General features: G+C 37.9%; 1 protein-coding gene across 2 annotated transcripts in view; it reads left to right on the plus strand.

The window, feature by feature from the left end:
• ARHGEF10 (Rho guanine nucleotide exchange factor 10) overlaps positions 1-18,666 on the plus strand; it is a 117,582-nt gene that overhangs the window by 73,965 nt on the left and 24,951 nt on the right. For both annotated transcript variants that reach the window (XM_075145183.1, XM_075145182.1), the window contains 7 exons: positions 2,943-3,058; positions 4,709-4,836; positions 5,390-5,490; positions 6,724-6,845; positions 10,386-10,472; positions 11,840-12,063; positions 13,278-13,435. In XM_075145183.1, coding sequence (XP_075001284.1) covers positions 2,943-3,058; positions 4,709-4,836; positions 5,390-5,490; positions 6,724-6,845; positions 10,386-10,472; positions 11,840-12,063; positions 13,278-13,435 — 936 coding nt within the window. The remainder of the gene's footprint in view (positions 1-2,942; positions 3,059-4,708; positions 4,837-5,389; positions 5,491-6,723; positions 6,846-10,385; positions 10,473-11,839; positions 12,064-13,277; positions 13,436-18,666) is intronic.

The following is an 18,666-nucleotide window of genomic DNA, read 5'->3' on the forward strand; positions in this document are numbered from 1 at the left end:
AAGACTATGGCATAAAGTCCTGCAGTACTGAAGAGCTGCCTGAATGCTTGCTGTTAAATATTGCAGGTTAGTGTCCATTTTCCGACCTGCTTTCAATAATAAAAAAAAAAGTCCTGTAACTCTGTCTTTATGAAGCTGCAAAGAGTGATCCTGGCTTTTAAAACTTAAAAATAATATACTTCACTTGAGTGAAAATATACATCCTATACAAGGGAATCCTCACAAACTTTCAGCTTTTCACAGCCTAGTAGTTTTAAATTTTCTCTTAATTCAAACCCTCAAGGATAAACTTCAGAAATATTTGTAGTATGTTTTTCAGTGCAGCAGTTTGATTTGTTTAGTAGTGGAGTTTATAAATGACAGGTAAGTGAATGGACTTCTGCCAAAAACTCAACTAAACTGCCAATTACTTCTAATCAGTCTAAATTTTGTTTTGCAGAAGTTATCTTTTTGTTACAGAAATTTGGGGCAAGAATTATTTCATTTGTGTTCTTTACAGTGCCAAACACGTTATCATGGCTTTTGGCTAGATTTCACCAGACTTCTATTAACATTGACCCATCCCTTTCTTTGTAACTAGCCCCATCAAAATCAACAATTTGATGTGTCTAGGAACTTAGCAATTCTGGTGCTTAACAAATTACAATTATTTTAGACGTTAGAAAAAAGGTGTAAGCTATCAGTAGAGGGATACAAAGAGAGAAGTGTTTACAACTTTCAGATGTTGATTTTTCAAGTATTTGGATTGAAGAAAGTGAAAATGCAGCTTAATGAAAGTATGTAGTCTGCAGTTCCAGAAAAGTGTTTCATTTTTTTTAAACGAATCTGCAAACATGCTTTACTGACCATAATCTCAAAACTCTTCCTCTTACGTCTACGTTGCAGTCATTTCTTTTCATTGTGTACAATAAATGTAACGATCTTTTCTTATGGACTGATTTGTTTTTAAGGGTAAGAAAGGCTAGATTGTTCTTTTAATTAACATTCAGAACAGGCAAAGAAGGGTGGATGAAAGTTGCATCTATTCTCTGGCTGGGTAAATAGTAGTAAATGCAGTCATTCCCCTGTTTAGTGCTCAAGGGCAAATCCTTTCATTGATTCAATTTACCAGAAGATTTAAAGGCAAGAGAATAAGTTGAAATTTCATGGGAATGCAACAGGTTTATGTTGCATTTTCTTGCAGTGAAGTGGAGAATTCACTTCTAGTCGAGATAAAGTAACCCTTAACATTTTCCTTGAGCCTTGAAATTTTATACTCTTCAGGGTTTAAGGCAGACTCCTAGCTTAATATAGTGAATTGCGTTAAAGAAAAACATCCAGTGATGCCTCAATCTGTATGATGCCTCCAAAGAGGAAAACATCTTTAGAAAATACAGTTATTTTGATATATAACTGAGAATATACTAATTATTTAAGAAGAATTGTCTTGTGCGTGTTTATTTTTGTGGTTATTCTGGTTTATGCTATTTTGATAGCTTTGTGTTTGGTTTGTTATGTTTTGGTTTATACACTGGTCCCTGTGGCAGATTCGGGGAACGGAGGTGCTGGCAGTGTCTCAGTGGGCAGCAGTGCTGTGCCCGGCACCGATCTGCCCTGGCAGCCAGGCCGGGTGGCATAGCTCGTGTCCGTGCTCCTCATCTGTCTGCGGAGTGGGTAGCCAGCATTATATTTAGATCGTGTTCTTGCCAACACAGGGTTGAAATCCTTCTGCTCCTGGGAAGTTTGCTGCCCGCAGACTAGCTTCCAAAGTTGTGGTGAGGGTGAAGGATCCGTAGTTTGGATATTGCACTGCGTGAGCTAAATAATCTGCAGGGGTTTCCTGGAAGGATAATCCAGCCTGGTTCCTGTCGTTCAGCCAAAGGGAAGCATGCTGACTCTGTATACAGAGTCGGGGTGGGGTTTTTTAGGGGAGAGGGAGAGTGTTGTTTCTGCAAGAATTACATAGCCATCCCGCTCCTAACATCATGTCTGGGAGTCAGAGTGTATTAGCAGGGTTCTGCAAGCTTTGTGCATTTAAATAGACAGTTTATCCTACTAATCAGAATATTTTTCTGAGTTAGTGTTCTCTTATAAACATATGTACTTACTGATGATTAGGGCAAAATATTTCTGCTGCTGTTAAGATTTGTTGCTGATCTCAATACAGATCCTTTTTTCAGTTAACTGTGATTGCGATAAAATTTCAAGTGGTTCAGTGAAATTGCAGGCTCGTGTTAGAGTTAGGATGTGGATATATGATCCAGAACTGTCTTGCGATCGATTAAACAAATTTTGAGTTTTAAACCACCATAGTGAAGGCTAGAAATAAATTTTTTGGCTTCATCACGTGACCAAAAGCAACCGTCAGGAAGGATGTTTAAACTAAGGTGTAACAGCAAGTCTGCTGCTTGGTGCTAAGCAAAACTTCCCATGTCAGCAAGAGATTTTGGGGCCAGTGAAACTTCAATATTTGTCACAGTTCTAGTGTGTGCTTCTTAAAACTACACGTAATGCTCTCCGTCATACTCGATGAACAAGCTTGAATCTTAATTGTAACTATAAAAATCAATGATAAGGTGAGCTAAAAGGAAGTGGCTATGGTAATGCCTGTACATGCAAAGCTAATAACATACTACCTATAATTTCCCAGGATGCATTTCACAATTATCTGTCTGCAGGGACATTAAAAGCACCTGGAGCAGCAAAGTGAAATATTGATGATATATGTATAAATAAACCACTTTGATTCTCAGAAGTAATGAAGACCCTAGCTGCACATTGGTGCATTAGTTGTTTTTACAATTTCGAGAGAGAGTCACCAATTTTGATAATTAAGCGTCACTTAATTTTCATAGTGTTAAGAAATAGCAATATATGTTAATATTATTATCTTTTGCTTTCCTCCTTCAACTGAGAATTGTATCTTTTTATTATGTATAACCTTATGTTTCTATTCGTTTTAGACAAGCTCTATATGGGACCAGGGCAACTGTACCATGATCTGCAGAACCTTTTACATGACTTGAATGTAGTTGGTCAAATTAGTCAATTAATAGGCAGCCTTAAAGGAAACTATCAGGTAATAAACAAAGCTGGATTTATTTTTCAGATATGTTCCTGTTGCAAAGTAGCATAATTGTCTTTCCCTAGGATCTGTGCAAGACATTCTTTAGTTCTCTCTGTAAAGACTGCAATAATTTTTACGCCTAGTAATTCATTTATTGTTAACTGTTTAGCGTTATAAGTAGATTACAGCTGTCTTTCTAATCTTGTTTTTCTTTATTGTTTTTAAGTGTAGGTGGATACTAGAAGTGTCTGCATTTGCTCAGTAGCTGATAAGCTTACATGGAAACAGAATTACGTTTTGATCTTAAGAAATTGGATTCTTGCAGTTAGACAAGGTAGTAGGAGGACGGTTGTTTGGAGGAAGCTCTTGATGCCCATCCGAGCTCATAATCCTGGCTTTCGGGGGAAGCTGTACTTAAAAAAAGTGCAAATCACAAAAATATAAAAGGATTTTCAGAGGAATTTTTAAAGTAATTTGCTTTGGCTTTGTTCACATCCCTTTTATTTAGCTTATATTCTGGCAAACAGATATAGTACTTTAACACTGAATTTCAGAATGAGTTCTCCATAGTCTTAAGACTTAAAAGAATCGCTTTTTTTCCTTTTGTTTTATATCCTTTATGTATGCTTAGGCACAATTTTTAACTTCTACCTGCCATCATAGGCTAAATACGTATGTGTGTGTGTGAATATGTATATGAAAGCTGAGTTTCTCTTGGGATATCTTGCCTTCAGAGTCAAGGGCATTAAATGTAACATTTTGTGAAAATATGTACTGTGAAGGAAGTTTATGGAAACGGTACTTTTGGACAAAATTTCGCAAGTATTTGAAGGTGAATTTCAGCTGCATTATTAGGAATATGTATGGCACAGATACCATAAGACATTCACTCATTAACATCTACAAAACCTTTCTGCCTGTACTGCCAGTCAGAGCCAGCTACGTTTTGAAAACTTAAAATTCAGTCAATGTTTCCAGGTAGAGATGTGTAAGATAATTAGAACAGTTTAGTTGAGGAATGAGGGCAGCTTCTCTATTTTTGAAAAAGACTTCAATTTTCATAAAATTCTGACTGTGGAAAATTAGTGTACTTTTGTGTACGAATACTCGTTACTATTAATGCTTTAAGTGTCACTCAGGTGTGCTTTTACCCTCTGTGACCGAACACTCAGCTTGCAGAGGGTTATTGTTTCAGCATCCTACTTAAACAGATTCCAACCACACAGACAGCTTTCATGATGGCTCTGTAAACATTTTGGCTCTAAGATTTGAACAAAGATGTATTGGCAGGATGATCTGAGATTTTCTTTAGAATTTGGGGCTTCTGTATAACTATTCATTGAAATGGAAGTAAAAGGATTGTGCATACACCTGATGCAAATTTACATTTCTTAATCTGACAAATGCTTGGGAGTGTCATTTGTGTATCATCAAACTCTGAGCAATGTGAGATTAACTCATCAGGTAAAATATGTTAGCAAATTTTTTACAGATATTTTTGAAATGTGTTTACAATATGGCTAAATTATCCATGATTAAAATGTGGACTAAATGAGGCCCAGGTTCCAGGAATTGTTTGTTACATGCAGAGATCACCTTAGTTAGCCTGTCGGAAATAGGCCAGTAGGCTGGTATTGAATCTTAGCTTTTTTAATTTTTCAGAACTTAAACCAATCTGTAGCCCATGACTGGACCTCAGGTTTACAAAAACTCATTTTGAAAAAAGAAGATGAAATCAGAGCGGCAGATCGCTGTAGAATTCAGCTGCAACTCCCAGGAAAACAGGACAAGTCAGTAGTAATCTTGGTTACAAAACTTTCTAAATGGGCTTATGTATTAGGCAAAGATGTACCAGGGAGGATTTGGGAATTTGTAGCTCTTCCCCCTCTTCTGTCTCCGCAGTTAGCCTCTGACTTCTGCTCTCACGCCACAGTGCTGGGAACTTGCACGTTACACAGCAGCATTGTAGTTTTTCTCCTGTTCCTCAACCCCACGTTCCAGAGGCAAGAAGCAAGAGAGGAAGCATGGCAGTGACAGCTAGCAGGGGACAGCCACTGTTACATTCCTTCACCAAGGAGGGTGTTCTTATACCATTTCATGTAAAGTGTAGGAAGACGGGAACAGCCACTGTTACATTCCTTCACCAAGGAGGGTGTTCTTATACCATTTCATGTAAAGTGTAGGAAGACGGGCATATGGCATATCATAGCCTGAATGCTTATATCGGAGCTGTGTCTTTGTCTAAGTATTAGAAAATAATGAAATTTCATCTTGCTCAACATTTCTAGCCTTGACTGTCATAGTCAATGCATTTAGAGTGGCTTTTTTTTTTTTGTCTTGCAGGTCTGGGCGGCCCACTTTCTTTACAGCTGTGTTCAATACATTTACCCCTGCCATCAAACAGTCTTGGATCAACAATTTACAAATGGCTAAACTGGCCCTTGGTAATTCTTAGTTACTTAAATTTCCTATCAAGTTAAGATAGCTCGCAATGTACAGTGTAATTTTCTTATTTTTATTTTTTAGAAAATGATCTTTTTGCGAAAAGCTATCTGCAGATGTTAAAATTGCAATGCAGTAAATAGTGATTGTGTATCACTACAAGGTAATGACGTTATAGATAGGATGGGGGTTTCGTTATGAAGGAATATAATTTCTACAGTATTTTAATGAAATCTATGGTAATCATTACTAATTGTTATATCTAAATCAACAAGAATGAGAGACACTACAGGACAGACAGGTGAGGAAGTTATTCCATTATAAACTTATTTCTTCAGATCTTACGAACTTTTTAAACTTTGAACTTCAGGTTCAAATTTAGTTTTAGCTCAGAATGATTTTAGCTAGGAAATATCAGTAAAGCTTTTGGATTCATTTGTTTAGCTTTCTGAGCATGAAATAAACGTATGGATGTAGTTTTAATATAATGTAGTATTTCTATAGTTGGATATGTAAAACTCAAGTTTTTTGGGGAGAGTTTTTTTTTTAAACATAAATCTGTAGTCTTCACTGGAGGGATTATCACAAACAAACCTGATCTAAGTGGGAGCAATAAAGAATGTGCTGTCCTGTGATGTTATTAGTCTCCCGTGTTTGCACAGGGGATATAGGTTTCCAAAGATACCTGGGATTTTGAATGCCTAAGTTGAGAAACATTGAGGATATGCACTTACTAGAAAGCAAGTTTCACCAGCACATCCTCAAAATACAGTGCTTTTATGGTATCTCACTGAAGGCAGGCAAAATAACAAAAACAAAAGAAGAGAGAATGGATGTCTCCGTCATTCCAGGAGGGAGGATCCTTATAATTATGATAAGTAGTAGGCGGTAGTGATGTCACTTACACAGGCAGAGAAATGCCATTTGCAAAACAGATTTCCTAGAGTCTGAGGAGAGGTTTGATATGCCTTTTCCTCTTTTAATAACCTACTGACAAGATCATTAAGAGAACACCCTTAACATTTTGCTAGTGTAAGGTGTTCTTTTTTTGCATTATTAATATGTACGTAATCTACTTTATTGAATTTTTGCTCATATTTTTACATTGTCATCTATGCATATATGGCATAAGAACAGCCTGATCAGTATTAACCAATCCTAACAGAATTCTTTTCCATTCCTGTAGAGAGGTGTAAGTCATTATTCAGTGAAAGTATTGTTTCTTTCTGTTACAGCGGAGGATAACCTGTTAGGTTGGTTCTGTGTAGAAGATGATGGGAATCAAATCAAAAAGGAGAAACATCCTCTCCTTGTTAGACACATGCCAGTAATGATGGCCAAGCAACAGGAGTTTAAGGTGAACAGAATTTTTATATGAGATTACAATTACTTTTCTTGTGTGATATAACTGCTAAAGAATACCATATTGTAAATACATCTATTAGTTCACATCTATTAGTTCTCTTGCTTTACTACCTTGGTGTAAGACCAGTAGCAATGGAAGGTCCAAGAGGGTCACAGGAATGCAAAATATAGCAATCTTTGAGGCACTAAGGATCATAGTGTTTACTTTTATATAGTATGACATTCACTTTCAGATATAAGCTCATCATTCAGTGAAAACAGAACTGCTGGGAATTTTGAATTGGTCTTGAGGTTTCCAAGTGTTTGTTTGAGGCTCTAAAGTAACCTGCAGCTTACAAAGGGGAGGAATCTTATCTCCGTGATAGCTGTCCTGTACTGGTGTAGCTGTGTTGAATCCTCCTCAAATTTCTGATTTTCATTAGTACACAGAGAGCAGTAGTTTTAAAATAATTTTTAAAATTCAATTTTATGGGGACTTATACAAAATGTCGTTCTGTTCTGAACAATGATACAGAAATCATCTTAATGGTTCATTTCCTAAACTAATATGTCAGTTTGAAGTCACGTTAACCACTGAGTTTAATGAGGAAAATAAGTGCAGCATGTCCAGACCAACAGATGGAAAAGAAGGCTGCTGGATACGATTTTTTCCTATGCATCAACATGATTTCTTATTGACCATCAGTCAGTTAGGCTTGTGCAGAAATGCTAATGGAAGTAAAATGGTATATGTATGGCCAGAATCCCAATGTTAAATTAACATCATCGTGTGGGTACTGCTTAAAGCATTAAGTCTGCAGACAGTTGTTGCTAGGACAGCCTACACAGGAGGGAAGTTCAGCTGGCAGCTTCACTTCAGGTGTGAGTATACAGGCCTGGATGATGAGGGAAAATAATTGCTAGCTGGAAGTGCATTTGAAATGTGTAACCGTGTTAAATCAAGCCATTCCTATGATACTGGTTTTCAGAGCAGAGCTGCAATTTACAGCAGCCAAAGTCTACTGAAAGTCTCTGGTCTCCCATACAACCGAAGTCATTCTCGTCTTATTGAACAGTCAGCTTTTTCTGTATTGAATACTTTCTAAAGTCACCACTGGTGAAATAACGAAGCTAATTTAATTTTTTTGCAGAAACTTAAAATATTTTTATGTTTCCTTAGAGCGTATGCGTTTGTAAGTCCTGTAGGTCCATGCCAGGAGCCTTGAAGGCCCAGGCTCAACTACTGTAATCAAGTTACAACAGGATCTGCTTGTTTTGAAAGGAAAGGAAAGCCTGTTGCCCATACAGTTGGGTGATGGTCTTTGCCTTGGTCACCTCAGGAGAATAGAGTGTGTGGCAGTATTTGCCTGAGCTCTGGGTCAACTTTGCCAGTTTTGCAGCTCCTAAAGATAACATGGGTGTGAGCGCAGCTGTCACGCCTGATGCTCCTAAGTCCTCAGTATTACTGGAAAAGATGATCTAAGTATTATTGGTGGTTTTCTGCAGCCTCAGCTGCAGTTTGGGTGTCAGGCCACTGCTTGGGGTGGGAAGAGACCCTTTGCTTGGCTGATCCTGCTTGTTTTCTCTTTGCGTGCTGCTCAGGCTGCCTGGTGGCGTAGGGAGCCTGTTGCAACATCTTCCATCAGAGCAAATTTACACCCCAGGCAAAGGGCTTCTGTCAAGATTGAGAGCTAAACTACCAGGATTTAACTATGGAAAAACAACATCGGTTTTGACTAAGATGCAAAGTAACACAGAGATGTAACAAGCAGCCTGAGAAATATCCAGCATGCAGGCTGTCTTTCCTTTCACTAGTGATGTATTTAGCTGTCACAGCCACTGTAAATCACCACTACGAGTAGATAGCTTCAGCATGTGTTAAATGAGACTTGCTAAGACTGGCATGGATAGCTCTTTTTTATTTTTTTCCTTTTTTCTTTTTCTCATCTATCAGTTTCCATCCTTTATCCTTATAGTGAATTGCTTTTGTGAATACATAACATTATTTTTACTACTGCTAATCACTTGGTGATGCCTGCTGACTTCAGGGAGATTTGTGAAATTCTTTGCACTTTTGAAAATTAAGTAAACTGGTAATTTAGAACTCTAACTTACACCTGCTCATTTCCTTTTTTTTTTTTCTTTTTTTTTTTTTTAATTATTCACTGTTGGGAGGTGATTTTGCCAGGTTATGGTGAAGTTGTCTAAGTTAATACTAACCAAATTGTTTCTAGTACTGCAATATAATCGCAATGACATTCCTGTCTGAGACGAGTACATTACTGTGAATTATAGAGAATCTTGTCTAAAAATGTAGTATCACACCTCATCAGAAGCTTTTTTATTCTTTACACGGTTATGAGTTGCTTGTATATATTTTAAAGTGTTTACATAAGCTTTAGGGAACTCTGCCATGGATATTAGGGAAATTAGGGAAAACAGAAATTCCATGACTGCTCATAAAAATGTCTGTTTTCAGAGCCTTGGTGCTTGAATGATTTTCAGAGTTGGGGTGGACTTAAATATAGATCTTGAGTCTGGTGTAACTTTCAGGTTTTTCTTAAATGGTCTGTATGATAAAATCAGGAGTATGGTTATTAATTTACTGACAGTAACATGGTGACATGAAGTTGGGAGGGAGTAGGAGTATTATGGATGATAGCACTAGCATTCAAAATGAGTAAACCACCTGGAGAAATAATTTGAGGGTAAAAAAGGAAAAAAAAAGGGATGACAGTCAATAGGACAGACATATGGTATGCTCAGCAGAAATAAAGAGTTTCACAAGTACAGATTGGGGAGCTGGTGGAGTAGAAGGTCTGTAAAAGTAATTTTTAATAGACCAGCAAGCTAAGGATTGGTTAAGCATGTAATATTGTTACAAAGAGCAAATAATCAATGGGATATGTACAAACAGGCTTCAGAAGAGGTAATCATGATGTAGTGCTGCTAACAGCTCTGCTAGAATAGCGTGTTCAGGTGAGAAAGTTCTGCACTCTCAAATAAATGAAGCTGATATATCTGCTGGAGAGATGCCAGTTGGAAAAGAGATAATAATCAAGAATTTTAAAAACAAGAATAAAATAAAATATTTTTAAAATTTTTAAATTGAATAAATTAAGTGATAATGTTAATTTAGCCTAATGAAGAGGAGACTCAGGCAGGGTCATGACATATATCAGCCTTATAGTAAAAGGACACTGCAGAAGGGAAGTACCTGATGGCTGAGATGAAAATACCAGACTAACGATTACAGCAAGGATGACGTTAGGTTGGGTATTTGGAAGAACTTAATAAACGTCATGAAGCATTTGAGCAGATCAGCTAAAGAATTTGTAGGCTTTGGCTTTTAATGTCTGTAAGAATAGGTAAGGAGTGTGTTGGGAACAACACACATGGAGCTGCCCACGGGAAGCTGGTCGGACTAAACTGACTTCTTGCCTTCTGTGATTCTTTGATATCCTTAAATGCTTTAATTAATTACAGACTAAATTAAGCAGAAACAGGCATATCTTTTTAATGTGGTAACTGCTCTCTTTTCCTTTGTTTGAAGATTGAATGTGCTGCTTATAATCCTGAACTGTACCTCTCTGGCGAAACAGAGTCAGATTCCTGTGCCATGGAACATGGTTTTCTTTGGGTAAGCATAATCTTTAAAAGCTAAAAAGGGAGTTGTATTCTGTTTCTCTACACTGTTTTTTTGGCTCTCAATAACATATGGATCTGAAATAAATTTTGGGTTGTTTTTTTCTCCCCCCCTTTTTTTTTGTTTGTTTGTATTAGAATGGACGTCTATAAGGGATAGCTAGTAATTTTGTCCATGTGATCTCACTGTTCTCTGTAGGGTGTCACTTATGTGTGTGTGATTTGTTAGTGTGGCACAGAACAAATTCCAAAGTGCTGAGCACATTCAGAAGTGAGTTATGTGCTAGTTTATAATGAGGGCTGCTAAAACCCATATGAGCTCACACTGTCCTATTGTCTGTTTCCATATTTTAAAAATGTTTTACCCATAAATAATCTGTTTCAGTCTGTACATAGGGAAAAAACCTAATCTGCATATTGTTATGACCCCAAATACGCAGATATTCCAGCAGACAAAGTGAGATAGCCAATACTTAAAAAAAAAGGTAATTATTTCAGTAGCTTTTCTTGTTTCTACAATACTGAAATTTTAAGGGAACCCTTGTGAGTTAAAAGTAGAAGTTAGAAATAGCTTTTGTCAGTGGTCTTTTGCAAGATGACCCATATAATTTCTTTTTGTCTTCACTATTTGTGAACAGTCGTCACAAATATATGCCAATACTTTCTACTGCCACAAAATGTTCTTTCTTTCTCTTCGCTATGTTTTTTCATTTCCTATAAACATAAAAGAGTTACTATATAAAAACACTGCTGCTTGGGCAGACCGTTTTTTTTTCCCCCACTTTTCCCAGATCTCTGAAATGTACAGATTTGTGGACATATTGATGATACTTAGTTCTGGATCAGGGAGAAGTTTAGGATCCTGTATCAGCAAGTTTACAAAAGGGATTATATTAATAATCCCTCTTTCTGTTGGGACAGAGCGTTTATTTGTAGACCTGTTACTGTGCAAAGGACAGGCCTCAGCTATATTACCTGTTTTAAGAGAATCTGAGATAACTTAGAACTCCAGTTATTAAAACAATATTTTACACAGGTACTTACTGTAATTGCATTACATTATGTGTATGCATATGAGTCAGACATCAGAACAGGCCATAATATTCCTTCTTTCAAAAAAGAAAGAACTGTTTTTGTGAATATGCAAGGGAATTTTGTGTATATAATGTTTTGAAATCTCTTGTATTTGTCCTGAATTATTTTCTTGTTTGTCTTAATGCATGAAAACTCATATTCATGCATATAACTTGAGATGCACTCTTCAGTTAACATTCCAGTCATTCCTTCTTGTTAATGCTGATCTTCCTGGAGACAGGTATCAGTCTTGGTCTTTTTTTTTTTTCTTTCCTCTTTGCAATTCAGATTGGCAGTTGTACTAATCAGATGGGCCAGATTGCAATAGTCTCATTTCAAAGCTCCAGCCCCAAGGTTATTGAGTGCTTCAATGTGGAATCACGGATTCTCTGCATGGTCTACATACCAGAGGAGGAGAAACTGAAAGAGCAAAATAAGGCTCTGGACTCTGAAAATGTTCTTGCAAAATCTTCTAATGTGCCTACTATTTGCCTTGGCATGGAAGAAGGAAGGTGATTCTCATTTTTAGTGTGCTGTGTATGATTTATTCATTAGGTTTACTATTCTGTAGCAAAATTCTCTGTGAGATACTTCCAAGAAAATGTTTTCTTTTTAAAAAAGTATCCATGCGATATCCTAGTGACCTCAACTTACCCTTTCCACATAAATCAAGGAAAAAATACTCTACATGATTTGAAAATACACTATGTAGTATTTGAGATTAAAATAATGCGTATCTTTGATGAAAGAGGATTAAGTCATCGTACATCATGTCTGAAAAATATAAATATTACTTTTGTAATGTTACAACATAACGAAAATATAAATACTACTTTTGTAATGTTACAACATAATCTTTAGGTATTGGAATAATTTCAGAGTGAAAAAGTGTTAATGAGGAACCCATTAATCTTCCACACTGTGATACTGTGCAGGATTTTTCATGCGAATAAATAATATTGCTGTTTACTATTGACATGAATTATTTTGCTCTGTTTGAACTGATGACCTTACTGAGTCATCGCTTGATTTATATTAAAGAACAAAGCTACATTTTCTAAACTTATAGGTCAGTAAGCAAACAGATCTTGTTATAGCTAATGAGGGCATAAGTATGTAACTATATATGATTTTTGAAGGTGTTTCTAACTGATATAAATGGAGAACAAAATTCTCCAAGGAAAATGCTATGTTTCCAGAAATTCCAACATCTAAGTGTACTGATTATCTTTGCTTGTGAAGTGCAATTAATTCCAGATTTAACTATTCAATATTTCTAACATACCCATGGTAATCATCTGTAGGAATGGTGGGAATTTTAAGTGTAATTGATGTCTGGTAGTGAGTTTTTCTTCCCTTTTCCCTAGTTCTCTGGGTAATACCTAATCCTTTTTTTTTTTTTTAAAAACTAATAGAAAGTTTTGGATAACTCATAATAAGGACTTTGAGGAGAATTTTTTTATGTGTCTTTGTTGAATAAATGTTTCTCCAGACAAGGTAATATGAAAAGTGTTGTCATATGTCAATGTTAAGTAATTGCAAGTTGTCTACATAGACATTTTGGAGGGTCAAGATACTTCTTTCCATATTCATCTTCCTATGAATGGAAGGAGAAAATCTTTTTTTCCTCCCAATATTTTATTCTAAACCTCTTCTGTGCATATTCTAATAAGAACTAAATAGAACATAACTTCACAGGTTTATTTTTTCTTGCTTCTTTTTATAGCATTTCTATTTACAAAAGTTGCCAAGGCTCAAAGAAAATTCGACTTCAACACTTCTTCACTCCTGAAAAATCAACTGTTATGAGCTTAACATATATGTCTCAATACTTGTTTGCTGGCTTGGTAAACGGAAACATCTCAATCTACACAAAAGCAGAAGGTAATGTAATGATATGATTTGATAACATCCTGAGGAACTTGTGTGTCAATATGTTTTGACAGAAGTAGTTTTCTGCTATTGTATTTTCTGAAAATTCCATGTGAAACTGCTGAACTAAGGTTACTACGCTTTTCAGTACTTCTGAAGAGACTTGTTTTCTGGTTTGAAGGACAGTGGAAACTTTGATACTGTTTCTGCTTTTACCACATGATACATATGAAAACTGATTTATGCCCCTTAGCTTAAACCCTAAGGTCATCAGTGTTAAAAGAGTCCAGAAGTTTATGTGGTAACAGGCAGTATACTGTATTTTACACAGCACAGTGCTAATTCCACTCAACTACCCAGAATTGGCGTTTATGAAAGACAAAAATTCCCTGTTGGTAGAGATTCCTGTATATCTCATTTGAAGTGACAACTCCCATTTTTACTGTACAGATAGGAGACTTTCCTATGTGTGCGGCTTATGTATTTCACAGTAGGACTCCTTTTTCCATTGGCATCATGGTTGGTTGTTTTGTATCTAGCTAAGTAATTGGCTAAAGTAATTTGAGTAAAGGAGAATCCCAGGTAATACTTCTGAACCAGAACTGTCTTCTCCAGAGCTGGTTCAGGTGCTTGTCTGTGTACTTTCAGTACATCTCACTACCTTTCCTGCATACATACGTAGTTAATTCAGTTCAAAATCAATGAGGCTTTACTCAAAGTTTGAGACCTGAGTTTTTAAGTTATATGTTAGCACAGAGACACCTCACCTTGCAAAGTGTAGAGCCAGCAGAGATCTGGTGTACCTTATGGGTGTGAGCTGCATAATGGTGGTTGTCATACTTCTCTAATGAGGTGGGCCCTGTGAACAGTTGCATTTGTGTGGCACTCTACCTCGGCTACTAAATCCTACCAGTCTCTAACTGAGGAGATAAGCTCAGTATCTTGAATCTTGGAACAAATTATATCTCCAGTGTTAGATCATATAAAGACAGTTTGGGAAAGGTACAGGATGCAATTTTTTTTTTCAAGCAACAAAGAATCTGAAAAAAGTGTTGGGAAAGAGATTCCCTTTCACCAGTTGTCATCTTCAACACAGTGGGTTTCCTGTTGAGCTGTCGTCTCTCATCTGAAGCCAGACATTAGATTTCAGTTCCCTTTAAAAAATTTTTTTTTTATCACCGAATAGCAAATTTTTCTTTCTTTTGGAGGCACAGGAGTGAGGCCTTGATCCTAGTCTCATAACATCATTTTTGATGTTTCAGTTTCTGTATGTACCCAGTGGGGTGGTAAAGTGAATCTGTCGTCTTCTCTGAAAGGGCGTTTTTAAGCTGTTTTAAGACTGCAATTGCTGTCACTCAACTTCTTCCAGAAAAGACCACTTCAAAAACACGAGTGGCATCCTTGGCAGTATAGGAAGAAAGGATGCATGGGCTGCGTATTTATAGAGGATGTTAAGGACAGGGCAGAGCTGTTAACCAGACTGAATTACGTTATGAGCTGCAGGTTATGTTGTATTGACCAAGATCATAGCGTCCTCTGTTTACCTTCCTCTGAAGACACCAGTTTTGTGCAGCTAGATATTCATAGAGCCTGTTGTAGTCTATTTCAGGATCACTGAAGCGCTGAGATGGGAAATATGCATTCATGTTTTTCTGACTCATCTTGTAGTCCCTTTCCTTACAGTTTGGTCTGTGTGTGTTATTTCAGTTCTCCATGCCTCATGAAAGTTGTGCAAATCAGCTGCTCCTATGGTAGCGTTCGTATTCCTTATAGTTGGCTGCTGTGGTCACGTGAGGGAGTCAGCCCTGGAGGGGTGTTGTTATGAGCACTGACCTATTTTACCAAACAAAGGAATCCAAGCGGTGAAACGGGAGGGAGGGGGAATGCAGCCTCCTAAGAGCTTTGTGCAATTCATCAGGGTCACCTTCTGTTCTACAAGAGGGGGTTACTTTCCAGCCATGCGCTTCAACTTGGGTTTTGGTCTATCAGCGTGAAGGAGATTAAGGAAAGATTTAAAAGTGAACGTGAAATATGGTCACTGCATTACGAGGCGTCTTGATTTGAAGCCTGAGAAGGACAAATGCTGTGGGATGCACAGGTAAAAAGGTTGTGCAGCCTGTTGTGGGACTCCATAAATAAAAAGGGGTAATCTTTCTTCTAGGACAAAAATCCACCTCGCAGTCTCTATTAGAGTTGTGATCCTTGTGTCTTCCTCTCTGGGCAGAAAGTGTAGTGGATCAGTTCAGTCACTGAAGCTCGATGCCTTTATGTGTGTTGTCAAAGACCCACGACTTCTGTCATTTGGTTTTCAGTACCCAAATAGCTCTAATTTCTCCTCTTGTTTTCATATGGCTCAATGCATGTAAACATCCAGCTTGTTTACAAACAGCAAGTGCTGTCTTCTACTTTCTTCACAAGAGAGCTTTGTCAGAATGACAGCATCCAGAGAGCTCTCTGGCTGCAGAAGTCTTGTCTTGAAGTAATTTAAAATGGAAACTAAGAAGTACGTATAGTAAACCAAGGAACACATGCCATGTTAGTGGGAGAGTTGAAGGCACACAGTGAGATTTCTTCCTTTCTGGATGGTAGTCATGTCTTACTGAGACTCCTCTGTATCCATGTATTTTCACTTGTGAGTTAAAAAGTACTTAAGCCTGAATGTATTTGAACATAAATTAAAACCAAAGTCAATGAGGTGCTGATATCATAAAATCTAGTCAGTTCTTAAATGTGAGCTAACATGGTGACCTGTGAAACTGTCACAGAAAGACTAGGAGGTAGGTCAGTTAATGCGCTAATCCTGAAAATAGGAACCCTGATAATTATCCTCAATAATCCTTAATTTTATGTGGATGAGAAGACTAGTTTGGGGAACCGTGAAACAGCTAATGCATTAAATGCTATTATGTATAGGAATGATAGTGATGCAGATTGTAAAATTTCTGACACCTTGTATGTTGGGAACTTGTTTTCAGTGCTATTAACTTTTGCACAGTTACCAGTCTGAAATATTGTGTATTTAATGTTTGCCTTGGGCTGAATTATTAAGAATATTTCCAGGCAAAACACTCTAGATGACGCTAAGGAAAAAGTACATTGTATTGTCTTTGTTTAAAAAACATAACAAAACCCCTTTGTGATAATTGCAGACGGCCCAGCAGATGTGTTTTGTGAGTGATGTAATAGCAGAAAAGGTCAGCGCGTGTTTGACTTCCATTCACAAAAGTATCTTAGGAAAGGGAAATCACAACCTTTATGTAATATAGGTGTATTGTTCCTGGTATACTGTAGTCAGTTCCAGCTACTTCCTTTCTTCTACACATTGATATACATTTCCTTTCCATAAAGTCCTGTAAAGAGTATGGAGAGAAACAGGAAAAAGAAAATAAAAACTCAGAATGCTTGTGGCAAAGAGTAGAACAATTAATATATTAGTAGTTTCAGAAAGAGTTTTGTTAAGATGAGAGAATAGATGCACAAAAAAGACATGCTGCTGTGATTGCAATGGCTGTCCTTTTGGCACATGATTGGTATGCGTAGCCTCTCACTCGTGTACAGCACCCACAGCGAACCCTTGCACACTCACCCCTAGGATTAAATTCACAGCACTCGGCATGCTCGGTGATCCTTCCCCTCTGCTCAGCACTGGTGAGGCCGCACTTGGAGTGTTGGGTCCAGTTTCTGGGCTCCTCAGTACGAGAGAGACATGGACATACTGGAGAGAGTCCAGCATAGGGCTGTGCAGATGATGAAGGGACTGGACTATCTCTTCTGTGAGGACAAGGTTGAGAGCTGGGGCTGTTCAGCCTGGAGAAGAGAAGGCTCAGGGGAGATCTCATCAATATCTATAAATACCTGAAGGGAGGGTGGAAAGAGGATGGAGTCAGGCTCCTTTCAGCGGTGCCCAGTGACAGGACCAGAGGCAATGGACACAAACTGAAACACAGCAGGTGCCATCTGAACATCAGGAAACTGTGAGGGTGACTGAGCACCAGCACAGGTTGCCCAGAGTGGTTGTGGAGTCTCCCTCCTTGGCGATATTAAAAAGCCATCTGGACACGGTCCTGGGGAGCCAGCACTAGGTGACTCTGCTTGAGCAGGGGTGTTGGACCAAATGACCCCTAGAGGCCCCTTCCAACCTCAACCGTTCTGTGACTCTGTGAGTGGAGAATTATCCAAACAAACCAGTAAGAAATTGAAACAAGGCATTTCTTAATGTCATCCTACTACCAGGTGCCGCTGAGCTAGAGAAGTGCCACTTGTGATTCACAGAGCAGAGCTTGCACCTATGATCAGCTGCTTAAGCTGAGGATGAATCATGACTCTTTTTTTTTTTAAAAAAAAAAAAAAAGAATAGGAGAAATAGGACTTGTAATTTCTCATATAGTATGCTAACGGCTAGGCACTAGGTTCTTAGCTGAAGAGATCTCTATTTTATCAAATGATTTTTTTAATATATAAAACTTTTGCTCTGTTGCCTCTCACCCAGTCTTTAAGTCTGTTTTTCAAGAGTGGCTCACCTTTAACATGAAGAAGGGATTGGGAATGCTGCCATTGCCACTCCAAGTGGCCCTCGCCTGGGTGGCTAGAGGTCTCTGCTGAAAGCCCGAAGATACTGATGTGAAACTTCTTTTGCCATAGAGAGAACTGAGCCCACACACCCATAAGAGGAAGCCTCTTGCATGTTTTAATGAAGGCTGTATTCTCTAGTAGGTTTTTGCAAAGCCTGTTCCTGCAGGTGTACGCTGCTAGGTTCTGGCCCTGAGGTTTATGAAAGGAAGAGCAGCTCAACTTTAAGGGTTGCAATTGAATGTGAAACAAGAACAACAGCTGAGGCAATTCAAGCCACTCATGGAACAGAAGTTTACATTCTTCAGAGAGACTTCACTGGTAAAATCTTAGGCAGCTCTGCATCTGGCCAAGAGTTTTGATGACTTACCTGTCCAAAGAGGCCTCGTGACACTAATCAGTGGTCATTTTCAGAGGATTAGTATCAAGGAAAGGGATCAAAACTGAAAGGAAATACGAGTAAGGGGAAACAGTTACAATAGTGAAGAGGTAGCAGGTCAGTTTATTAGCAAGATACCTTGATCAATTTGGCAAGACAATTGTGTGGTTTGACAAATGCAGGAAAGCAGGAATATGTGGAATGTAAAGCACTGATGTCAAACTTCAGAGCTTGGGTGGGTCCCCGCACTGCTCCAGCGTGTCTGAAGAGTGCAGTGTGATCGCCACTTAAAGTA

This window comes from Calonectris borealis, chromosome 3, assembly GCF_964195595.1.
Source record: "Calonectris borealis chromosome 3, bCalBor7.hap1.2, whole genome shotgun sequence".
In the NCBI taxonomy this organism is placed as follows: Eukaryota; Metazoa; Chordata; class Aves; order Procellariiformes; family Procellariidae; genus Calonectris; species Calonectris borealis.